The 26,593-nt window shown below is 30.7% G+C and overlaps 2 protein-coding genes, 3 non-coding genes and 1 pseudogene across 5 annotated transcripts; all 6 read left to right on the forward strand.

Moving 5' to 3' along the window:
• The first annotated feature begins 215 nt into the window (after positions 1–215).
• On the forward strand, positions 216–3,443 carry LOC114192791 (ras-related protein RABE1c-like). The gene is made up of 8 exons (XM_028082606.2): positions 216–503; positions 804–876; positions 1,212–1,312; positions 1,948–2,013; positions 2,305–2,402; positions 2,599–2,661; positions 2,733–2,825; positions 3,064–3,443. The coding sequence occupies exons 1-8, from the start codon at positions 431–433 to the stop codon at positions 3,145–3,147; spliced, it is 651 nt and encodes a 216-aa protein (XP_027938407.1). The 5' UTR covers positions 216–430; the 3' UTR covers positions 3,148–3,443.
• Positions 3,444–5,587: 2,144 nt separating this feature from the next.
• On the forward strand, positions 5,588–5,738 carry LOC114192833 (U4 spliceosomal RNA). The gene has a single exon (XR_003606152.2). It is a non-coding gene; the product is annotated as a U4 spliceosomal RNA (small nuclear RNA).
• Positions 5,739–7,123: 1,385 nt separating this feature from the next.
• LOC114191772 (uncharacterized) lies at positions 7,124–12,463 on the forward strand. Its single transcript, XM_028081153.2, has 10 exons — positions 7,124–7,297; positions 7,405–7,458; positions 7,561–9,245; positions 9,326–9,552; positions 9,634–9,966; positions 10,567–10,813; positions 10,926–11,054; positions 11,147–11,362; positions 11,476–11,599; positions 11,711–12,463. The coding sequence occupies exons 3-10, from the start codon at positions 7,680–7,682 to the stop codon at positions 11,947–11,949; spliced, it is 3,081 nt and encodes a 1,026-aa protein (XP_027936954.2). The 5' UTR covers positions 7,124–7,297; positions 7,405–7,458; positions 7,561–7,679; the 3' UTR covers positions 11,950–12,463.
• LOC114192843 (U2 spliceosomal RNA) lies at positions 12,265–12,461 on the forward strand. The gene has a single exon (XR_003606162.2). It is a non-coding gene; the product is annotated as a U2 spliceosomal RNA (small nuclear RNA).
• Positions 12,464–15,730: 3,267 nt separating the features above from the next.
• LOC114192853 (U2 spliceosomal RNA) lies at positions 15,731–15,926 on the forward strand. The gene has a single exon (XR_003606172.2). It is a non-coding gene; the product is annotated as a U2 spliceosomal RNA (small nuclear RNA).
• Positions 15,927–17,423: 1,497 nt separating this feature from the next.
• LOC114190752 (zinc finger protein ZAT11 pseudogene) lies at positions 17,424–18,325 on the forward strand (annotated as a pseudogene).
• The last annotated feature ends 8,268 nt before the right edge of the window (positions 18,326–26,593 follow it).

Genomic DNA, 26,593 nt, shown 5'->3' on the forward strand with positions numbered 1-26,593 from the left:
TTCTAATTAATATCAGACACTTTCTATACTTTAAGAAATTAAACAAATATATATAGTATGCAACAACTTAACCAATTTTGGTAACAAAAATATATTTATAAAAGTGTATCATTATCATTTCCAAGATGATCTATATCATGTTAATTAAACTAAGGATAACTTGAAATTAATAAAAATGAAGGCATATAATTAAGAGGAAGAAGAGAGAAGAAAGTGAGAGAGAGAGGGGAGAGAATAGAGTGTGGGCGGGAGCATGAAAGAAGAAGTGTGGTGGCAAAACGTAACGGGATGATATGATAGGCGCAGAGAGAGAAAACGCAAACACATTCGGTGTTGGATCCCTTTCCATGTCGCCCACCGCTTTCTTCTTCTAACCATTTCCCATTCCGATCCCTCTTTCCGCTCGTTAGGGCATTTTTCTCACTCCGCCATGGCAGCAGCGCCCGCTAGAGCTCGTGCCGATTACGATTACCTCATCAAGCTCCTTCTTATTGGCGACAGCGGTTCGTTATTCCCCTTTTTTTCCTTCGCTTTTACTTTCCTAGATTCAACGCTATGCTACAATTCTTTTCCCTTTTTCTCTCATATATCTATCACCTTCCGTTCTTAACTTTACGCCGTCGTTTTCCATCACTCCGAACCGCTTTTTAGAACCGTGATTGCAAGTTTTCCTTCGGAATTGGAGTTAGTGTTTTGTGGAGATAGTCTCAAATAGCTGAGTATAGGACAAGGAGTGCTGCCTCTGCTCTGTACTTTAGTTTTTTTGTTTTGCTCTTTTTATTTGTTTTTTTTAATGTTTGTAGGTGTGGGGAAGAGTTGTCTGCTTTTGAGATTTTCTGATGGTTCATTCACAACAAGTTTTATCACCACCATTGGGTTAGTATAATATCTGTTCACACCTCTTTTATTTATCCCTTGTGAAATGTTGTTGTCTTGTTTCCGGAATATTTACTATTTTGTCTGTAATGCTTTTGTTTCTCCTTTGTGGTTTTTGGAAGCATTGCAAGTCGGGACTTCATGTCTGGGGCGCATTTAAAAAATAGTGCTTAGTGAATGTCATTTTTAATATAGACAATTTCTCGTTGTAGGGGTAGTTAATTGTCTGTATGTTTAGTCTCTTCGTGTACACAAATATTTGCACACGACCAGACCTCTATGTATGTATCCTTTTGTTGGTGAAAATAAAATTTTGTTATAATAATCCGTGGCAGCATCGATTTTAAGATAAGAACCATTGAACTGGACGGCAAACGGATTAAGTTACAAATCTGGGATACTGCTGGTCAGGAGCGATTTAGAACTATTACCACAGGTATGGGTTTTGTCTTTGGTAACCTTGCTGTGAATTCATAATTGGCAGCTGTCTTCTTGGTAGGTAATTATATCATATGTTTACATGCCTTATTGTAGAAGTTAGTTTTCTTTTTTTTTTATTGACAATTGTTAGTTGATAGTTTTTGTTAGTGGGAGGAGTTGAACCCACAATCTCTCCCATCCTCTTTTCTAAACCCCACCAAACCAATTTTGTTTCTCCAAATTGTTAGGAGGAGGGATCCAACCTACTACCTTCTTCTCCCTCCCCTTCGTTTTAACCCAAATTGTACAAATTAGTTGAAATATTTCAGCTGTGGTTGATAAAAATGAAAATAGTTTTTGTAAGTATTATCCGTAACTCAATTAAGTTGAGAAGTTATTGTTCACACAAAATAAATCTTTTGGGTAGAAGTTACACGTTTTGAAGGAATTGTGATTTAATTCATGGATTCGTAAATCTAAAGTTCACACTGGCTTGTTTGTATTATACTTTCATTGCGGGACACAATGCTTTAATCTGTCAGGTTCAATTCTTACTTGATTTTAAACACTCCGGATAAATCAAATTTCATTGCATGCTCCATTTCTTTGATGAAAGGAAGACTTGTCTTACAATGTTACATGCTGTTGCAGCTTATTACCGAGGAGCCATGGGTATCTTGCTGGTTTATGATGTTACTGATGAAGCATCTTTCAATAGTAATCTCCTTTCCCTGACCTGGTTTTTTGAAAGTTAAAAGATATTTCATTGAATGCCATTCTTTTGATATATTTACGCACTAATGTCTGAGGGCTGTAGATTCATTTCAGCTTTAGTTGACCCAATGAATTGTATTTTCTTTATATTTTCCCCATTTCGTATTTTTCCCTGTTTTTCTCTGATTTACATTTAACAGTGGGTCAAAGCAATCTGGCTTTTTGGTTAAGTTTGCTTCATTTGTTCTGCTCATCTTTTTTTACTTGCAATGTATCTTGTTTATTGTTATCCAGATATTCGGAATTGGATTCGCAATATTGAACAACATGCTTCTGACAACGTAAACAAGATACTTGTTGGCAACAAGGCTGATATGGATGAAAGTAAAAGGGTATGTACATCGTGGGGTACTTTTTGATTTACATTTTACATCCTTAGTTGGCCAGGGTTTGAAATTTTTTGATTGAGCAGCTATTGCATTTTTTACTCCATGCTCTCCATGCCTTATTTGTTTACTGATATGAGATTAAGTAGTTTCTTTGTCTACATTTCGATACTAACAAAAGGTTTTCCTTTTTATTCTGTAGGCTGTACCTACCTCCAAAGGTCAAGCACTTGCTGATGAGTATGGTATCAAGTTCTTTGAAACTGTGAGTGACAATACCAATTTCATTACAGTTATGTGTAATTTCGTTACATTTATATCAAATAAAACATGCAGAGTGCAAAAACCAACATGAATGTGGAAGAGGTTTTCTTTTCAATAGCTAGAGATATCAAGCAAAGGCTTGCAGACACAGATTCAAGATCTGAGGTAATTTATCAACTCTTTCTCTACGTCCTTTGTTTTTCCTTTTCGCCAGAGATATGCAAGTGCTCTCTTCTTCCGAAAAACTAAAATTTTTCCAGTGTGTACCAACCAAGTACTTGAAGAAAAATAATTGTTAGGAAGTATTTGGGATTTTCTTAATGCTAAGTTTCAAAATAAGTGAATAATTGTGTGGCTTCTTCCGAATTGCTGAGCATTGATACTCTCTTCTCTGTTGATTCAGCCTCAGACCATCAAGATTAACCAACCTGATCAGGCAGCCAGTGGTGGCGACCCTGCACAAAAGTCGGCTTGCTGCGGTTCATGAAAAGAATCGGTATCTGCAGCAAGTGGTGCAGGTTTCTGCAATAGCACTCATCTGGGTGCTAAGGTTATTCTGATGTCATTATTAGTGGGAGCATGTATTTGACCCTCAGTATCTCCCAACTGCAGATGTCGTGTTTTAAAGTTAATATTTTAAATTCTTTGCTCATTGAGTTGGTGGAATTTGTTCTGACTAGTTAATTTGCTTCACTTTTCTCTTTCATTTGTAGTCTGACTCTTAAAAAGGATATCATGATTAGATGCGGATAGATTATCACAACAGCTTGATCATTTGCAAAATATCGGTCCAAATGTTTTTTGGTTGTTGCAAAATATCATAACACCTAAGAATGTTTTTACTTGGAAGCAAAAAGGAAGAAACCCTTGCTGTTTCCATCCGCAATGTGAAATGCCGTAGGGACTAAAATGGTACAGGGGTGTAGTCATTCTAGTATTCCATGATAATCTTGCAATATTTTCACCCACCGCGAAATGGTCTAGTTCGGAAGGTGGAGCCAAGTTTCCTAGAAAAACATAAAATGTTTATGCATCTAAATCATTCCAATCTTGTAAATTTTGTATCAGTTACACTAATGGAGTGGCTAATGTTTGTTTTTGTTAGAACGACCAAAATAACCATTTGTTTTCCTCTCCTTTAAACCACGACAAAATTAGCTGAGAGTACCTTGCAAGAAGCACTTTCCAATGTGAGCTTTCTTTGATATAAAATGAATGCAAACAGTCAGGTGATTTTTAATTCCCAAAATGAATCGTGCAGGGCAAGATCTACTTTGCCCGTCAGAATGAATTTTCAGCTAGATATAGTTTTAAAACCTCCAGTAAAAAATAAATTTTGGATACAAAGTGTAGAATGTTGATCCATTTTGTTTTCAGCAGAAAAAAGTATTCATTCATTTACTTAAACTTTTAGTAAAGTTTATTCATAGTTAGTTATCCATAGTAAGACAAGTCAATGTTGTCAAAAAGACGATCCATAATGACAGACCAACGATTATTTGGTAATGTTAGGGTCATCCTCATATTTTCTTTGGTAAACTCAGTAGTTTGTAAAAAAATAAAAAACAAGTTAGCTCAGCCAATTGTGAAATAACTTTTAAGAAGAAAAAAAAATCTCAAGTTTTCAGATTACAACCAATATACTCAAGGCCGTGCAAGATGATGCTCCACCCTGACACAGAAAAAAAACTAATAGAATCCAACAACTATTTGCTCAGGGAATCCTAGTGAAAAGTGAAATACGCAGGATGATTTGCTGCATCTCTTGAAAGACTATCTCAGCAGAGACGTACTGTCAAGAAAAAACATCCAAATTTCAATTACAAAATACATGAAAAATATGAACATATAGTAAGACCAAGATTCACATGATTGCAACTAAAATTCTTTACAACCTTTCTTATTCAAGTAGAAACATCATGTTTTTCACTCAGTCATTGATATTAGGAGTTTTATACGCAAAGCATTTCAGAAAGAATGAATCATTTCAGAAGCAGTCCTTAGAGAAGAGACCTCTCACCTTTATTATATCAATTTGTTCAAAATCTAACATTCACAACCCAATTAGTAAAATTATATTACATAGCTGATGCTACACCTAAATAATCAGTTATCGATTAATTACAAACACAATTCAACAACTTCTTTCCCTTACTGATATGCTTTTTTAACAGGTATATGATTCACTAGAAAACAGATGTAACTTAGGTAGCTGAGGAAGCTCAATGGAAAAGATCCAAGTATTTCAGTTCTATCTTCTGAAGTGAATTTTACTTTAATCTTGTTCTTCTGAAAGACAACTAAAAGAGGCATATATAAGTGACATAAGAGAGTTCCTGCATTGATTTTTACCAAACGCTTAAGTTGATGGTATTAAGATACCAGAACAAATAACCGAAAAATTTGTCATACAAGCATATATAGAATGATGACCATCAAGATACAAATAAAACTCCAACTACTCTTACAAGAAACACCATAACTCAGCATAAGACATTTTAAGACACCTAACTGAAAGTTAATCATTAAAGAATTAACCTAGAAGATAACTCATTAACCATCACCAAACAATCTAAAAGCAAAAAGAGGTTATATAAAGCACCCGTTTGATTCTTACTAGAAAATTTTCGAAGCAATGTAAGAGAAACTAGAGTTAAAGAAACTGATTTAGTCGAAAGAAATCATTCAGTTATTCTGATTGGCTTCTACGGTGAGTTTACATTTTCCGCCAGTTCGGAATTTTTTGTAGTCTCCTGATATGTACACTGACAAAATATAATAACAGGCACTGCACTATGCAATGGTAAAAGAAGGCATGTCTAACTGATGTGTGTTGGGAATGTATGATGAAGTCCCACATAGACTATAACATGAGTTAGAATATATAGAAGTTAAGATAAATAAAGCTCTCGAATACGGTGATAAGTATCTTTGCGCTTGGGGCAATGACGCAGCTAGTGAGGTTCTAACCGAGGCGCGTCTATTGCTGGTTGAAAACTATTTCCAAACCCCCTCTTAGGCCTGGGTTCAGCCTTGGCCTTCGAGAATTTCTGGAAGGACTCCCTTCGGGGTAAAGTCCTGCAATCTTAGTTTCAAGTTTTGTTTTATGGGTTGGGGCTCAATACAGGTCTTATAAACTTCTCTTTAAAGAAATTAATTTTAATTCAGTCAGATTTTATATATTAGTTAAATTAATTGTAAATTTACCTTTTGCAGTAAGTTCTAATGTACCTTACATTTTCAGTTAATTTAAATGTAACTAGGTTTTCGTTGATTATATTTGATAGTAAGTGATCTAATCCAAAAATAAAAATTAAGGAAAATTATAAAAAATTAAATTTAAGGGAAAATGTCAAAAATTGTGGAACATTTTTTTGGTATATTCAATTTTATTAAGGGAAAAAATATTCTTAGAAATAATTTTTTCAGTGATAGAAATAAAACAAACTCCCTTTCTTAGTCTTAGAAATCCCAAACCTATTTAAAAATAAAACAAATTCATAACATATAACTAAATATAAATCTCATTTTATTTTTTAAATTGAAATTGTAGAACAAAATTAGATTTAAATATATAAATGAGTGATTATGTACTTTAGCAATAATTTTTCTTCCAATGGTTATGGTTAAGAATGGTGGAAGAAAACATTCACATCACAAAAACTCATCCCACTTTTTAATAACAAAAATAAAAAGTAATTAATTCTTTATGTTTAATAATAATAATAATAATTGAATTTATTAATTTTAATAATGATATCACAAACCTAAATTTTATTCTTAGGATATTTAACTTAAATAGTTTAAGTGATGATTTATACATTAATCACTCTTAATTTAAAGAATAAATTTTCTTCCATGATTTTTCATGCAAAAGAAAGTCCAATCATTTGAAGATTGAAAATCTCTATTTATATGAAGAATCAAGAATGTCTCATTGACTTAGTCCTTATAAAGAAATAAGATTATTAATTTTGTAATAATTAATATATGTTACGATTTATCAACATTTATTAACATTACTTAAGCTCAACATCTTTTATAACGGACTTGACAGTATATTTTTAGGAAAATATATATAATTTACTCATAAGGTCTCAATCACTATATCTATAATAATTACCAAGACAACTGTCGCGTTTTACTTATAATTTTAAATGATCAAGGATACTATTTTTAATTATATCTTAAACTTTAAAAAAAATGTCAAAATATTCTAATATAAAAGTCAGTTCATTTTAATGTTCTGTAGTTATTTTTCTTTACATGGGATGTATTGAGAGAAATATTTGAAATAAATTTGTAGAATTTTGAAACCTAACTAAAAAAAGAGGAAAAATCTAACCTTATCAACTAGTGCCAACATGTCAACGTTTCAAAGCGAGCTCTAGAAAGTGAGAGAAAATACTCAGAAAAAAAATATTATATATTAAATATTGGTGGGACTCAGGACCCACTAAAATGAGAAAGTAAGAAAGCAGAGATAGAAGAATGGATGCACTGCATGAGCATCAGCATGTTCTGGAAACAAACAGTTAATTTGCCATTAATTTAAAACTTCAAAATTCATTCACAACCACCATTAAACCATGTCCACTGTTCATCTCAATCTCTCTGTGTCTCTCCCTTTAACTGTGGTATCATCTTCTTTTCTCTTTCAATTGCAATAGCTCATTCTCAGTAGTGATTTTTGTTTTATGTTATCAGTGTTGGTATTTTCAGTAATTTTATTACATTTATCTAGGAAAGCGCATTCTTCAATCTCAGGACAGAATTTTCAGAACACTCTTCACCGTGTGTGAGTGATTGCTTTGCTAGTGTCTTTTCAGAACATATCTGTTTGACATCATTAGTTCTTTCTTGTCCATTAACTAATTGAACTTGTGTCTTTTTTGGTTAGTTTGGTAATTGATAGGAAAGGGTGATACATGAAGAGGAGATACTGTTATTGGTGATAGATATTCTTGATTGATTCTTCAGAGTGTGTGTGTGTTGTGTGTGTGAGAGAGAGATAGAGTTATGGCATGGCTTAGAGTTGCTTCCAGCATAGCAAAACATGAAGCAATTAGGAGAAATCTCTATGGAGGTGGAGCACTGTATTGTGGGAAAAGAACCACCACAGTCCTTCCATCAACAAGTAGAATTAGAAACTTACACAGCACAGTTTTCAAATCCAGAGAACAAACTGCTCCTGTTCCTCGCCCCGTGCCCCTTTCTAAACTAACAGACAATTTCTTGGATGGGACAAGTAGTGTCTATTTAGAGGAGCTTCAAAGGGCTTGGGAAGCTGATCCAAACAGTGTTGATGAGTCCTGGGACAATTTCTTCAGGAACTTTGTGGGTCAGGCTTCTACCTCCCCTGGAATTTCTGGACAAACAATTCAGGAGAGTATGCAATTGCTGTTGCTGGTGAGAGCATACCAGGTTAACGGCCACATGAAAGCCAAGCTAGATCCTTTGGGTCTGGAAGAACGAAAAGTCCCTGATGAGTTAGACCTTGCCTTTTATGGATTCACCGAGGCTGATCTTGACAGAGAATTCTTTCTGGGGGTGTGGAAGATGTCTGGGTTTTTGTCTGAGAATCGTCCTGTGCAGACTCTTAGGTCCATTTTGACACGGCTTGAGCAAGCCTACTGTGGAAGCATTGGGTATGAGTACATGCACATACCGGATCGTGGGAAGTGTAATTGGCTTAGGGATAGAATTGAGACCCTTACACCAACACAGTATAATCGTGAGCGTCGTGAGGTTATCTTTGATAGGCTTGCCTGGAGTACACTTTTTGAAAATTTCTTGGCCACCAAGTGGACATCTGCAAAGAGATTTGGGCTTGAAGGGGGAGAGAGTATTATTCCTGGTATGAAAGAAATGTTTGATCGGGCATCTGATCTTGGGGTTGAGAGTATTGTTATGGGAATGGCACATAGAGGAAGATTGAATGTTTTGGGTAATGTAGTTCGGAAGCCACTTCGTCAGATTTTCTGCGAGTTTAGTGGTGGACAACCTGCGGATGAAGCTGGACTCTACACAGGAACTGGTGATGTTAAATATCACTTGGGAACATCCTATGACCGACCAACAAGGGGTGGGAAGAGGATACATCTGTCATTGGTGGCAAATCCTAGTCACTTGGAAGCAGTGAACCCACTTGTTGTTGGAAAAACTCGAGCGAAGCAGTATTACTCAAATGATAAGGACAGAATGAAGAACATGGGGGTTTTGATTCATGGAGATGGTAGTTTTGCTGGACAAGGTGTGGTCTATGAAACACTTCATCTTAGTGCTCTTCCAAATTACACTACTGGTGGGACTATACACATTGTGTTCAACAACCAAGTTGCATTTACAACCGACCCCAAATCAGGAAGATCTTCACAGTACTGCACTGATGTTGCCAAAGCCTTAAATGCTCCCATCTTTCATGTGAATGGTGATGATGTGGAAGCTGTTGTCCATGTCTGTGAACTTGCAGCTGAATGGCGCCAAACTTTCCATTCGGATGTGGTTGTTGACTTGGTTTGTTACCGTCGATTTGGCCACAACGAGATTGATGAACCATCTTTCACACAGCCTAAAATGTATAAGGTTAGCTCTTTTCTTTTTTACTGTACATGTTTCCTCTTGACTAGTCCATCAATTTTTTTCAACTTTCTTTGCTATATTAGGTCATCCGAAACCATCCATCAGCTCTTGAGATCTACCAGAAAAAGCTTTTGGAATCTGGGGAGCTGAGACGAGAAGACATTGATAAGATACATAAAAAGGTGACATCAATTCTAAATGATGAATTTTTAGCTAGCAAAGATTATGTTCCAAAAAGAAGAGATTGGCTTTCAGCATATTGGTCTGGTTTCAAGTCACCCGAACAAATTTCACGCATCCGGAACACTGGGTATGAGAAATTAATGTTAATGCTGCTTGAATCTTTTCTGTTGTAGCATAGAAGCTGAAATCTATGGTCTATCCTGTGCAGGGTGAAACCAGAGATCTTGAAAAATGTAGGGAAAGCAATCACGCTGTTACCTGAAAATTTTAATCCTCATAAAGCGGTGAAGAGAATTTATGAACAGCGTTCCCAAATGGTTGAAACAGGAGAAGATATTGACTGGGGATTTGCTGAGGCTCTTGCTTTTGCAACATTGATTGTTGAAGGAAACCATGTTCGGTTAAGCGGTCAGGACGTTGAAAGGGGAACGTTTAGTCATCGCCATGCTGTAGTTCATGATCAGACAACTGGAGAGAGATATTGCCCCCTTGACCATGTGATAATGAATCAAAATGAAGAGATGTTTACTGTTAGTAACAGGTAATATGCTTTAAACACACATATACTAAATCTTGTTAAAAAGAAGATAAACCAGGTTTGTATGATTGTTTTTCTGTCTTGTGTTTCTTAAGTGTCTTAAGCTTCTAAAATTTGAATTCATATCTGTCTCAAGTGCTCATCCCTATCTGTTTATATGACATGTTTTACAGTAGATTGTAATGTATGTGATACTTTGCCAAAGCTGTATTGACCATTTAGAAGTATATTTGATGAAATTTATTGATGAACCTTTTCATAAACAATTAATGATGGTTAAATAGATCTTTCATTGGATTTTTCTTTCTGCAAGTCCCTGCAGATGTAATTACTCTCCTGGCATCATGTTCATTTCAAATTTCAATGCCTTACTTATTACATGTACTATTGCAGAATACTGGAATTAGAGTTGTTGTTCAACCTATACAATGACAATGATGTTGTGTGTCTTTATGTTGATGAAACTTCATCTCTCCCATAAATCATAATAAATATCAGTATAATTCATTTAATACTTTAATAAAGTGTGAAATGCATGCTCAACAAAGGATAGATGGTATTCTATGAATCTCTTAACTAATTAATCTTTCATGCAATATGCAGCTCACTTTCTGAGTTTGGTGTTCTTGGATTTGAATTGGGTTACTCAATGGAAAATCCAAATTCATTGGTGATCTGGGAGGCTCAGTTTGGTGATTTTGCTAATGGGGCTCAAGTTATATTTGATAATTTCTTGAGTTCTGGTGAGTCTAAGTGGCTCCGTCAGACTGGGCTTGTTGTGTTACTCCCTCATGGTTATGATGGACAAGGACCTGAGCATTCAAGTGGAAGACTGGAACGCTTTCTTCAGGTGCTCTTTTATAAATTTGTGTTCTAATTCTCAACAAATAACTTGAATAATTGTCTCTTGTTGCTTGCTTGTGAAGTTTCTAACTTAAACGTTTTCATTAATTTATTCGCAGATGGCTGATGACCATCCTTATACTATTCCTGAGATGGATCCTACTCTTCGGAAACAAATTCAGGAGTGTAATTGGCAGATTGTGAATGTTACAACTCCTGCAAATTTTTTCCATGTTTTACGTCGGCAGGTTTTGTAGTTGATACCATGATTTAGTTGATGTTAGTTTTGTCACTTGCTTTTTGGTACTTAGTTTCTCACTGTTGCACTGTTTTCTTCCAGATACACAGGGATTTCCGCAAACCTCTTATAGTAATGTCCCCTAAAAACCTGCTTCGTAGTAAGGTTTGCAGATCACATTTATCCGAGTTTGATGATGTTCAAGGACACCCCGGTTTTGACAAACAGGGAACCAGATTTAAGCGTCTCATAAAAGACCAAAATAATCACTCAGACGTTGAAGGGGGTATAAGACGTTTAGTACTTTGCTCTGGAAAGGTGTGTGATCCTGATTGGAATGTGTTTGCATATTTTAAGTAGTTTTACAGCTACGATTTATCACTGTTTTCTGACATGCTTTTGTAACTATCAATGTCTTGTATTCCTTGCAGGTTTACTATGAACTTGATGAACAGCGAACAAAAGAAGATGCAAAGGATGTTGCAATATGTAGGGTGGAACAGCTCTGTCCTTTCCCTTATGATCTTGTCCAACGAGAGCTTAAACGATATCCAAGTAAGTGGTGTTTCGAAAATGGTTGTACTTTTAATTTTTGTGACGTTGAAGCTTTAGTGTCTGTTACTGTTATCAGTTATTTTACATTATAGTTCATTGTGTTTTTGGCAGATGCGGAGGTTGTGTGGTGTCAGGAAGAGCCAATGAACATGGGTGGATATACATATGTTTTACCTCGGCTCGTAACTTCCATGAAGGGTGTAGGTAGAGGAGGCTATGAAGATGTTAAATATGTTGGTCGTGCTCCTTCTGCAGCAACAGCTACTGGTTTCCTCAAGGTTCACCATAAGGAGCAGGCTGAGCTAGTTCACAAAGCCATTCAACCAGAACCAATCAATTTCCCTTACTGAGCCACACCATATTCATGGTTTCTGCACCAGTTTTAAGCCACTATCCATTTGATAGTGACTATAATTTAGATTTCACCATGGGTAAAGGGTTTATCCAATTGTTTTAGCATATAGCTATGTTGTTCCCCCTGTTGTATTGATCCTTTGTAATAGTCTTTCATAGGTTTTATACTCTTATTTATGCATTAGTTTCGAATATCTTTCTCGGTTACCAGACCTTAATTTGAGTCATTTTTTAAGTCCCACATAGGTTATAGTAGATAACAGTCACTTGATATTGCATTATAAAACGAAACTCCTAGCATTGTCCAACTCATACCTTTCTCGGCCTTTTGGCTAAGATCAAGTGTAGTATCTGTTCTTATCAGTTTAATATCTGATATGTGGGCCAATGGTCCACACGATATTAAATTAATTTTTTAAATGGGGAAGGGCCACAACAGTAGCTTGCTACTGGGTCCTTCAAGTGTCGCCCTTGTGTTGCACTATAGTATGGGCCTGGCACACCCTCCAAGTTAGTTTGAACGTTCTTCCTGATATTGTTTGGCGTCTTGAATTTAATTTTTGCTGTTGTATTTAGTTAGTATTGGGTTGGGTATTAAGGCCTGGTAAAAGCGAAAAATATTAATAGAATTGATACATTTTATTTTTATAAACTATTCACGCATTATTGTCTATGGACGAATCAAAGTTATTTTATAGTAGGATTTATACAATTATCTAGAAAAAATATTTGTAATTACTAATTAGTTGGTTTTGTTATTAGGTGGGGTAATTAAAGAATGATATATTATTATTAATATTTTAGTTATCTAAGTCTTTCCAAAGAAATTAAATATTAAAGTAACTTACAGTTTAAAGTTCCTCAAAAACAGTTCCTAAGATAAGCTAAAGGGTGAACCCTGGAATGTTAATTATTTTGATTTTGATTTTGATTTTCTGACATATATTGATGAGTGTTTTCTTAATTTTAAATTATATTATTTTATAACAACTGATTTAAAATATGTAATACTGATTTCTAAATAACTTTAATGGTAGATTTTTAAATAAAAAATTTAATAGAACTTGATTAACAAGTTTGAATTTATTCATGAAATGAAATGAGTTTTGTGGTATAACAATAAAACATGTGACTCTTTGTATTCTTCTTTACATGTGCTACATGATCTTGATTAAAATGTAACTGATTGAGAATTGTGACTGTTTTTATGTATTCTCATCCGGTGGCGGAACTCAGTGTTGACACAGGGGAGCCATGCTCCCCCAACACTTTTTTTTTTTTTTAATTTTTTATATATTTTTAAAAATTATTTTATATATTATAATTTTATTTATATTAATTTAGTTAAAAAAACCTTTTTTAAATTTAAAATTATCTTTTTCTTTTTTATTATAATTTCTTTTATTTCTTTATTTGTTTTTTTTTTGTGTCTCTATCTCTTTCTCTTTTTTTATTTCTATTTCAATTTTCATCATCAATTTTTTTTTTTCAAAATCAAATTGCACTAAGAAAAAATTGAGGAGTTAAGGAACATTTTGGATTAAACAATTTCTTTTTTTGAATAAATTTATTTTTTACTCTTTTTTTTTCGAAGTAATATGTGCCTTTTTTACATATCTCTATCGGTTAGAGATCATAAAATCATGTTTTAATTGTTCATCAAACTCTTTTTTAAGTAGATAGAGTTATTTTAGACTTTTAAGTCCTGTAAGGGAAGAACAAGATTATGAATCTCTAAGATAAGGGAATGTAATAATCTAGAAGTTATTATTTTTTCTTAAAATATTGAATCTTGCTTTTAAGATTTAGTTTAGGATATTCATAATTTAATATTTTTCTAAATAGGTGAGAGGTGACAAATTTATATTAGAAAAATTATGGCAAAGAGTAAAATAATTGATTTTTTTTTAAATGGAAGGTTTGTGATGAAGATGAAAAAAGTACATCTATGTCATATAAACTTGAGAAACTTTATGAGAATCCAAAAATTGAAGAAAATGAAAAACAATTCTCTAAAGTTTCTAAAGTTGTATATAATAAATTTTTAAATGCTTTAGAATGTGATCCCGGAAAAGTAACTTTTGCTCCTTTTTTTTAATATATTATTGTTGATGATAAATTTTATACTACTTTTTTATATATATTATTGTCATATTATTTGGATTCTATTGTTATGAGTGATTGTTTTGAATAGAAAAAATGATGTGAGAAAATGAAAACTTTTTTAACTAAAAAAAATAATTTACATATAACAAATATAATTTGGCCCCCTTAAAATTTTTGTTGAAGTTCCGCCACTGTTCTCGTCTAAAAATTATTTTCTCTAAAGGAATATTTAATTCCTTGAAGACTTTTTTCACATTATTTCAAGATTAGTTCTAACATAATTTTCCCATTTTTAAGTACAAAAGAAGAAGGTATAATCTTTAAAAAATAAAAAAAAATCCAAAAAATATTATTACTAAATTTTTTTTCAGATTGATACTTTTAAAGACAATCAACTAGGAAAATAGTTAATGTCTAAATAGTACCATAAAATGCGTAGACTCACCTATAAAAAATGTATTATAAAAGTCTGATATATTTTATTTTTCACAAGCTATTTATCAACTTATATTTGTCTACTTGCCTATCAAAGACTAAAAGTTCATTTTAAATCCTACTATTTTATTTTCATAATAAATTATACATCCATTTATTTCTATCTACTTATTTATCACCATAATAAAAATTCATTTAACATATTAACATTTATATAATTCTTATTTTTTTAGTTTTTTTTTAATATCAATAATAATAATAATAATCATTCAAAAACAACTAAAAATGTAGAAATAACTTATAGTTCCCCAAAACAATGCATTGTGAAGGCTTATTGAGAGAATTGTGAAGGCTTATTGAGAGATAAGTTAATGACTAAATCATGGAAGGGATAAATATGTTTTTGTCCCTCAAGCTTTAATGAAATTTGGAATTAGTCTCTCTTTAAAATTTTTGACCAATTTAGTCATTCATTTTTAAAAATGTCTGAATTTAGTCTTTTTAACCAAATTTTGTTAAGTTTATCTGACGTTTCAGCCGTATTTTATAATAGTATTTGAATTATTTACACCGTTTGACACATTTTTGCTTTAATATTAACTCAAATATTATTGTAAAATGCGTTTAAAATATCAAATAAACTTATCAAAAATTTGTAAGGACTAAATCCACGTATTTCTTAAACTAAATTGGTATAAAATCTCGAAAAGGAACTAGTTTTAAAATTCACTTAAACTTGTGAGACTAAAAACACATTTAACCCATCATGAAATGAAATGTTATAATTTAATGACGATTAAAGTTTAAAATAATGTAATATCCTGGTTCCAATTCAAGACAAGACATAATAAAAAGAAAGTTAACTAATGTCAAATAATAATTTTTTAATAGCAGATTTTTAAATAAAATGTTTAATACAGCTTGATAAAAAAATTTGAATTTATTTATGAAGTCAAATGGGTCATTACATTTAAAGTGAGTTAACTATGTTTTGAATTTAATTTAATTATCAATTCAGTATGATGCACAAAACTCAATTACAAGGACAACCTAGGATTTGTTAAGCACTCTGCCACTAATCTCATAATTAGTTAAATATAGGGTTACCAGTTTTAGCTTGAGTGCTGATGATGGGAGTGGACTACACAATGCAGTGATGAATCCCACATAGACTATAATATATAACAGTCCCTTGATGTTGTATTATAAAAACAGTCTCTCAACATAAGAGAACTCATACCTTTCTCGGCCTTTTGGCTAAGATCAAGTGTAGTATCTGTTCTTATCAGTTTAATATCTGATATGTGGGCCAATGGCCCACACGATATTAAATTAATTTTTTAAAGGGGAAGGTCCAAAACAATGGCTTGCTATTGGGGCTTTCAAGTGTCGCCTTTGTGTTGCAGTATAACATGGGCCTGGCACACCCTCTAATTTAGTTTTATAATTTTCTGCTCACTTTACGAACTGATTCATTGTTTTGTTGCTGTAATTTTTGTGTGTTTCATGTGCCTTGAATGTGAATGTTATGTGAATAATTAACTAAGCTTTCAAATATACATCACTACTTGTTAATATTTAATTATTGTATTATATTTAGTTATATATACATATATATATATATATATATATATAAACCATCCAATGTAAAATTATTTCATATATATACAAGGTGATCCCTTAATTCTTTCAGGTATGTGAAACTTACACGATAAAAGATAAAAAGAGAAGAAATTAAACAAATTAAAACAGATGCATGTGTGATTTGACTTTAAGTACTCTTCTATTCTCCATGTTCTCCACTTTATTTATTTGTTTCTTTAGGAGATTGTCACACATCTTTTACTTTTTAATCTCAATTTTTTATTTTATCTCTCAAGGAGAAGTTAATACTCATAGTTGCCACTAACTAAATACCAAACTTCACTTAACTCCACTAATTTTTTTAGGAGTTAAATCTTACATAGATCTCAAGTTTCCTATTGTTTACATAAATAAATCTTAATGTACACCAACATATTAGATACAATTAATCAATACGAAAGACAACATAAATCGTGAGATAACATTATCTAATGAAAAATGAAGCGATAACACCACTTCTATAGCTGACTTTTGACCATATTCAATGTCGTAAGTAATAACTCTTTATTCAAACTCTCATTCAAAAGTGATGGTGTCACCACAACAAACAACACACCCTATAAATATATATGTTGTACAGTTATAAGGCATTACTATTCAAAGTTATATAATAGTTTTTTTTTTATCAATAAATATTAGTTATTAGTTTATTATTGTTCTGGTATACCCAATAAATCTCACACCATTTAGAAGTCGAGGTCAAACGAAGTTTAAATATTTCTAGTTCCTTCCACTTGTTGAGACGTCTTTTAAAAACAAAAGTATAACACACAATACCTTCTTGAACTCACCAAATCAATTATAACTCTGAAATGCTTATATAACGGAGACAAGATGAATAATTTATGTTTCTAATAATATCGTATTCAATCAATGTATGAACGTTGGTGAGCAAAAACAGATGCAGCACGTTAGAGTAATATTCCATTTTCCTTGGTCAGAGAGAGTCTAGAAGATAAATAGTTTTCCAAGTAAACAGCGCAGTCCAATACACCAACACTTCAATTCTATCTTATAGTGGCTGCCATCTAGAACAACCCCTTTTCTTAAACCATTACTATTATTTCAAAATTTCAGTCCAACAATTTTAAATACTATAAAAGGTTTTGGTAGCTTTGAATTAGTTGAGTAAACATGAGCCTTGCAATGCTTACTTTCACAACAATCCAAAACAAGTCAAAGGAGAAACCCTAGTTCAATGCATCCAATACATTGCTTTTAAATTGCTCCATCACTCGTACTTGCTTACGTAACACTTATTCAATTCAACAAAGTCACAAGCACAGTGTGTTTGTTGCACAGTACACGTTCACACAATATTACTCATACATATCTTCTTCACAAACTTCAACCATATCAATCAGAACAAGTGTCTCAAATCTTAATCTACCAAACAAAACCAACCTTATAAATATCACACACACCATACTCTTTCAAAATCTCATATCACATTCCACACCTTTCTTTTTTCTTCTTTTCATAACCCTTTTCTCCATTTTCTGATATTAATTATTTGAGGCACAGTGATGATGAAGAGAGAAAGAGAAGTTGATAGCGTAACCATGGCCAACTACTTGATGTTGCTTTCTGCAGGAGGGGAATTTGAGAACAGAAACTACTTGAACTACTCTTCCGGCCACCGTGTGTTTGAGTGCAAGACGTGTAAGAGGCAGTTTCCGTCGTTTCAAGCCCTTGGAGGGCACCGTGCGAGTCACAAGAAACCTAGGTTGACGATGGGAGAGAGTGAGCATAGCCAAGTTCTTGATGCTTCACCACCAAAGCCTAAGACTCATGAGTGTTCAATCTGTGGTTTGGAGTTTGCGATAGGGCAAGCTTTGGGAGGACACATGAGACGCCATAGAACATCATCTTCGAATGGAAACATGAACAATGCTACCACTGTTCATAAAACTTCTTCAACAAAAATGAATAGCAGCAACGAGAGAGTTCTGTTTCCTGATTTGAATTTGACGCCATTAGAGAATGATTTGGAGTTTTTGAAGATCAGACAACCAGCTCCTTTGGTTCACTGCTTCAATTGAATATGTTCTTGTAGTGTAGGACACTGGTTTTTTGTTCCCTTTTTTCATTTATTTTACTCTTATGTAAATTTTATTTGTTCAGTTCTTGGTATATACATACATATATACTATATATATATATGAGAAATACATGTTTTTAAGTCAATTCTGCTAAAATAGTTTAACTGAAGGCATGTTTCATCATGGCTTATATCATTAAGCTAATTAATTGTTCTGCAAGTGCTATAATCTCAGGCCTGTTAAGCTTAATTTTTCTATTATACACTTAACAACGCAGAGGTTAATTAATTATTGTTGTTCCAAAACCTAAAATACAGCTATATTCCTTGTCATCTCACCACAAAAAACCCTAAAATATTTGAAAGATTTCAATCTTCTCTTCTCTTGAATACTAACATTGTTTAATTTGTAGGTCATTTTGCAGTTGTCATTAAACAAGATAATGAGATTGGTGTGATAATAAATTCAATTTTCAGAACGTGATTCATGGTGGAAACAATTCTATACAACCAAGCACTGCAAATTTAAAATTTTAAATACGAACTAAACTTTGATTTCTCTTTGTATATTTATTTAATCAAGTCAAAGGTTGCAAACATGCATGATGCACGTTCTCAAGGAAAACAAATACAAAACGGGTTTCTTAATAGGGAATAGAAAGTGATCTGCATAACTGCTTCTGATTATTCTAAATAACTTTTCGTTTATGTATAATTATTCAAAAAACATGTATCTTATTTCTAGTTCAAAATATGACGATGAAGGTCGAAAGTTCCACGTCGATTAGAGATAAAACCAAATTACAATATATAAGTAGGGTGCAAATCTTATCTTAAAAATTAGTTTTGTGAGGTTAAATTAGACTTAAATCAACTACTAACAATGAACATTGAAATGCAAGTATATTTAGTTGTCACTGATGTACTTTATAACTTTTAGTGATTCTGTCACTTAATGAAGAACAGATCCTTTCACTAAATTTTTTTCATAAAATATGAAAAAAAAAATCGTTGGAATGTTATTATGGGATTGATTTTGTATTATCCAATTTCCGTGGACATGATGGGAATCTAGAAGGTAACAATTTTTCAAATAGCAGTGCCGTGCAGTTGGTTCCAATGAAACCTTATCCTACAACAACAACAACCTGCGTACATCTAGAAACTTGTTTCATTCCCACTTTCAGTTCAAACTTTGTGTTCAACAATTTTAACCATTTTAATATTCGTGGCTACTACTAGCTAGAGTAAGCTAAATTTGAGCATGGATTCATTACAAGCTAGGGTTTTATGCTCCAAATACGAGTTTTGTAGGATTAATTATTGAAAAGAACTGGTAATTAGTATTAAAAGAATCTGGCTTTGAAAGAATTCATGTGGTAATATTGATGATATAAGACATTTGAAAAGTTGGCTTCCAATATGATTTAAAAGTTAAAAGTTTCCATGAATATATATATACACTATTAAAAATTTGATATTTTTTTTTGTAAATTTGTTAAAATAATTTATAAAAAAAGATTTTTTTCTGTCATTTTTTTTAAATTTAATTGACAGATAATTCCTTAAGTAATCATTTTCTACAAAATTATTAAATTTGTAAGTATTTTTTAAAAAATTTGTTACGAAAAGTGTTTTATACAAAATATTTTACAAAAAAATTGATAACAATTTTTTACAAATTTTGTTTTACAACAAAATTTATAAATATTTCCTACGAAAAAAATTACAAACTAAAATTAACATAAAATACGAATCTTTTTAGTAGTGTTACACGATACTTTACAAATATCATAGTTTTAGATAAGTACATTTTTTATTGTTTAATTATTTTTCAACACTTAGTAGCTTTCATTAATGTTGAAATATCCTTCTTCTAAACAGTTTCTTCATAATTATGTTCTGGCTTCGTCCTTCTTCTATATGACCAGCGTAAGCTATCATGACAATTTGGAATACTAGGTAATCCACAAATGCACGACAAGCTAACAAGGTTGTATGTATATATATCATTTTAGTACATTAATGATTATACTAATAAAAAGTAATTCTTATTTATTTAAGTAGATCAACATTTTTTTATTATCTCAAATATAATAATTTTAATCAAACAAGTTTTCACAATTTTTTGCCCGGTATATCTACTACAAAATTATAATTTTACTTAATATAAAATTATGGCTATAACAAAATGTCTAATTAATAATTAATTTTAGAGATTAATTTTATTTTATATTTAAAATCTTGATAATTAATATTAATAACCGATTTATAAATCAATATTATACAGACCAATTTAAAAATTATTTTAGTTACCAATAAATTTAGTTTATGAATTGGTATATAAATCGATCATTAATGACTAATTAATTTTTATCCTTAATATTGGTCATTAATTAAACATTATTTTATTTACAATTAAAGATAAAATCATTTTGTTATTACAAATTTTTATATATTTAAAAAGTTATAATAATATGGTATATGAATAAATACTGTGTGTATTATTAACCGTGTAGAGAAAGTTACACGCTCAAGCTTAATTACTAGATATAATTATCTTAATTATCATACAAACAATCATTTCTGATTAGTTAAGTTCTATGTTAATTTATTTTATTATGTCACTATAGAACACATGAAGTGTAAAAAGGTATATTATATTTATAAAAGATCCATAAAAAACCATAATTTGACACATCGTAAGTTTTGACCTGATTTCATGGTACCTCACATGAATTATATACTAATTTACTACAAGTTACGTCAGGTAGGTGCACCAAGTTATTTATATATCTAGAAAATGTAGTTATCAATCTTAAACTTAGAAACATGGCACATAAGATGGGATTGCCAAGTCATAGAGTGTGCCAAAATTTTCCTTGGTTAACAACATTTCAACTATGTGCTTATGTACACCTTACACACTATTTCAACATTTTATCCTTCGTCATATTTAATAATTTCAGATTTTGTCTAAGCTTACCAATTTTCCTTCTAATTTTTAGTCATATTCCATTAGAGACTTTTGGAAGCTATAATACAAACAATTATTTCTATTATCTCTTCAGGATTTATTCGGAGATTTAGAAAACATATTTGTTTTTGTTGAATTTTTCGAGGATCATTGAGATATGAGCCCAAATCCACATATAAGGGATTCACACCACTCTTAACATAAAACCTTAAGACAATGAGTCTTTATCTTTATATAGTGCTTAACTTTCTATTTTTACTCAATGTGAGATTTAAATTCGCACTTGAATTCCCTACAGTTTTTTATGTTTAAGTGACGCTTACTTTTTTTACTTCAATTTAAAAAATGTGCTGTATGAATATTAGGCTTATTAAATAATAATATATGAACAGTTTCACATCTGATATCTAAGACTTTTATATATGTAATATTATTCTGTGTTTAGTTTGGACTTTTTTTAGGTGGTTTTTTGTCTTTTAGCTCGTTGAATCAAAGAAAAAACCTCTTACTTGGCTACAGTACGTGTGTTGTGATTTGTTTAATATGAGGTTGATTAGGACATGAAACTTACAACATTTTGGGAAGATATTCATAGATAGCTTGTTCTAGAAAAGGTTGGTTTTCAGCAATGACATGGTCACGTTTGACAAAGAAAAGCATAACCAAAAAACAAAATAACTTGAACACTTTTCTCACTCATGAGGTAACCATGTAAAGGTTTCTACAAATACTAATATAAGACCAAATGTGTGCAAGAGAAAAATGGTAGTAGTCTCTACTTTGTTTAGCAGTTGGATTAAAAAAATTAGATAGATTAATTTTAGACTTAATATAACAAATTGTTTTCCTATATTTCTAACCATAATTTAATGTTTTTACTGTTTATTGTTTACTCAATGTGATCTTTATACTATTTTAAAAAGATATGTGTCCATTAAAAAGATGTGAACTCGTATTTACTTGTACAACTACTTTTCTTTTTATATGTTTTTAGTTCAATTTTAGTAACTAATGATAAAAAATGCTATTAAACCTTAATTTTATAGTTTTTAAATAAAGTTTTGAAGTTAATTGATATTTCATCATACAAATACAATTTACAAGAAATATTATTTTCACAAACATAAGTATATATATGTTGGACTATAAAACCTAGGAATCTTCCCAATTACAAATGTGATCTATCTAAAATTTAACGTGTACACATGGTTGTTGAGTCAATATTAAATTATTTAACTGTTACATTAATAAAAAAAATTATAAAATATTCTATTTATTTAAAATGTCTTGTATGGGTTGTTTTACTTGACAAATATATGTAGACTTTGTTAAAATATAATTATATCTTGTCTACCATTTAAAAAAAATTATATATGCAATTTTTTTTATCGTACATTTAAAAATAGCCACTTTATTTATAAACTATTACTTTTTTGAAGGCACACACAACTGGCTGGAAAGAAGAGAATAAAAGTACAAAAAAGACAATTTGACTTGTATAGTTTGACCCGAACAGTCAACCACAAAAGTTAGTTCTTTTTTTATATTTAATAAATATTGATTTTACAAAATTTGTAATTTCATTCCATCAATTTCATATAATGGTCGAAGCAATTGACTATTAAATTTTTCCACAATTTTTAATACCTTATTTTGTCACAGAAACAAATGAATTCATCATAAGAGCATGCTCAATCTACAACATCTTAGATGTGTGAATTTAATATATATTATTAATTAGAATACTTTTTTAGAAGTAATATTAAATATAATAAATTAAAATATCGCACTGTGATTTAGTCAAAGTTATACAAACTATTTAAGATATATCGTAATAATATATATTTTATGCTTAGCCGTGTCATTCCATTCCAGTTAATTTTTATATAATTTTTATATATTATAGGATAAATTTTTTTATAAAATTCGAGAATGCATCATTAATATAGTTTTAGTAATAAAGTTTTTTGTTATTTTTTACTAAGCATTAAAAATATATTATATTAATATTTTAAAAAAATTAATGTATTTTAATACTTCAAAATCAGTGACTATTATAGTATTTTCAAGATACAACATATAGAAGCAACAAAAAAAAAATAACAAAGAATCCAAATTCAAAATAATATTTAATTCTAAATATGTTAATATTTATAATAAATGTCCAGTATTACGTCATCGATATAACTTGTAATACATGTACAAATAGTTGAATTCCTTATAATTAGATTTTAATGTTTTAACACAAATTTACATGCGGCAATAACAAATTCTAGGATTCACTGTGAACGAGTTTATTTCATGTTAAAACAAACACACAACTAGACAAATAGGAGACTATTAAGATACTAAACTATTATTAACATTTGACATCTTTTAAGTGGCACAATTTATGCAACATAAATGCAAAAAGTGTACTTTCTGAAAAGTAATTTCATTTTACCTTAATAACTACAAGCAAAACTCAATTAATTTTGAAGATAAATGAAGTTATACAGAGAACTTTTTACCAACTAATTACTATTTAATGAATATAGGTTAATTAGAATTTTTTAAAACTTATAATTAATTAAAAAATCATTTCAAATAAACAATATAAATTTTGTATTAATTTAAAACTATTTACTTTTTTATTCATACAAATCAATATAGACGTACTATATATTTTAAAATATAAAGTATTAAGCATTTAATCGTTCTATTATATATTTTTTTTAGAAAATGTAATACAAACAATCATAATAAGTTTACTCTGATCAACTTTTATATGTGTGATTGGACCTGGATTTTATAAGACCCATTCATAGGAACTTTCACTTTTCTATGATGATTTTTTCTTCGTGTTATTGTAAATTGTAATATGAATGTTAGTTAGAATCAATGCAGTAGTGGGATCCCCCAACCCATTACTTAAATCCCCAATTTTCAAACATTTACTTCTCAAAATCTCAACTTTCTCCCAACCTAATATCCCCAATCAAATCAATGGAACAATCAAAATTCTACCATCCACAACTACTGGAACCCTAGGACTCATGGTTCCCCAAACCCAAAACCAGATTTAATATCCTAATAACCAATTGAACAACAATCAATGTTCTATTAAAAGTCAAACAAAAATATATTCTGTTCCATTGATATATTCCAAAAAAAAAGTTATCCAAAATATATTGTAAAAAACATTTGAATTACATATTTTAGATAACAAATAAAGGGACGAGAGGTGTTCTAAAATGTATAATCTAGAACAGTATCTAACATATACTCATTCCAAAATAAGGTCACATTATGGAACTATCATTTTAAAATTACTCAGAATAAACAACCATTTACATAATTCTGGATAAGAAATTGTTGAAAAAAATGCATTTGATCACATGTAATCCAAAACATAATTTTTAATATTATGGATATATTACAAAAGGTAAAAAATAAAATTACAATTTTAAAAGATTGGGAAAATAGCACAATTCTTTTGTTATTAATTTAACTGATCCTCAAACTTAATCACATTATGATACCTTGAACTTTGATTTTGTTCAAATTGATACTTAACTTTTGTTATTTTTGTAAATAGATACCTAGCATATTAATTTTATTCTGATTAATCGATAAAACTTATCAATTTTTTATAATATTTATTTTTCCTATTAAGTTTGATTTTAATATACATTAAATGTCATTAATATTTAATTTTCTAACTGTGATTGTAATTCATTTTTCATATGTAAAAATATGATGAAAATAAGAATTCAGAAGAAAATAAAGAAAAATACAATTAAAATGTCTATTCGACTTTACAAATAAATTTTAATTGTTAATGTAAAATTCTACAATTTCTTAAAAATGTAATACTTCGATTTAATTTGTTGCTTAAGTGATAATGTTATCGTCTAAAAAAAATAATTTTAGCAGTTTGAAGAGTAAAATTTAGAAGCTACGGATCCTGAACTACTAAAAATTTCAACAATATTAAAATTTGAAAATTTACTCAAAAACATCGTATTTAATTTAATTTAAATGAATCAATTTATTAACAATACAAATTTTTATAAAATGATTTAGTTTAAATATTTTATTGAAAATTATTTATGAAAAAAATTGGTATGCTTTAAGGATTAATTACAACACTTTAGGTGTTTATACAAAAAGAAAAACAATAAAATTTAAGGATCAAATTGGAACAAAATTAAAATTAAATAAGATGAATTCAAATAAAATTAGCGTTCAACCAAATTATAGTTTACTATGTTGGTTAAATAATTTTTCCTCTAAAAGGATAACGAAATGCGAATTGGTAAAATTATAAGAGCTAAATACCCTTCCTTAAACTCTAGAAAAAAAAAAAAATATATATATATATATATATATATTTCCCAAAAAATATTTTTTTTTCCTAAAAAATATGGAGATGCGAAGTAAAACATGCGTAGAAGAAGAAAAAGCCTTTCATTTCCTTTTCTTATTGTTTCTTTCGTCCTGTAACATGTAAAATGATAAAATGAAAATACTGCAGTGGGTTAGGACATGTTTGAAGTTATTGATGAGAAATGCAAAACGTAAATATGAATAATTTTTCTAATCGCATTCTATCATATCATTCAAACAATAGACTGAAGCATTTATTCCATTCCATCTTATGTGCCTCTACTAATCCAAACATATAGCCTTAGATTTTCATATTCACACTTCAATGTTCTTAACCATATATAATCAGATAAACCTATACACAGGAGGTTTTTAGTCTGGCTAGTCCTAAAAGACAGAACCCAACACTGGTCGTTCCTAAAACAGAGCTTATGCCTTTCTTTGTTAAAAAGTAGAACAAGAAAACCTAATGTGTAATTTGCTAAGTGTGGATATTGATTCTTAGAAAACCACTTTATGTTAGACTCACTCTCATAGTTGTAGAACATGTCAAAGACATGCCAGAACAATGGAGCAACAAATGTTTTGAAACAAACTCATGATAACAGAACATTTCTACTGTCAGATGTTTCTGCACTCTGTTACATATTATTGACAGCTTTGTATAGCAAAGCTTTGTAATTTGAATTTTGAATTTCCTTTTACTGGTTTTATACTCAGCTATACTTAGTTGTAGTAAACATACGAGGCACCTGAACTAAGGGTTACCCTACAATCTCTCACTAAAATTCTTCCACGACAACAACTTCCATCCTCTGCACCATAATGTGAGAATGAGTGTGGGTCACTAGGGAGAACCATTGGGGAAGAAACTGTGACATGGATCAGAGTTTTCATCGGAAAGCCCGAGGGGGATTCATAAGTTATAATCTATATTAATAGGACGCATAAAACAACTGGTTTGAATTGATCAACACATTATCATGCAACCAGTGATTACAGGTGAACCAAATCTGAAATTAAATTGAATCAGAACATGCCAGAAGTGAATATAAACTCTGAAGCCAAT

Source organism: Vigna unguiculata, chromosome 7 (genome assembly GCF_037176805.1).
Source record: "Vigna unguiculata cultivar grain cowpea cultivar isolate G323 ecotype 2 chromosome 7, ASM3717680v1, whole genome shotgun sequence".
Classification (NCBI taxonomy): domain Eukaryota; kingdom Viridiplantae; phylum Streptophyta; class Magnoliopsida; order Fabales; family Fabaceae; genus Vigna; species Vigna unguiculata.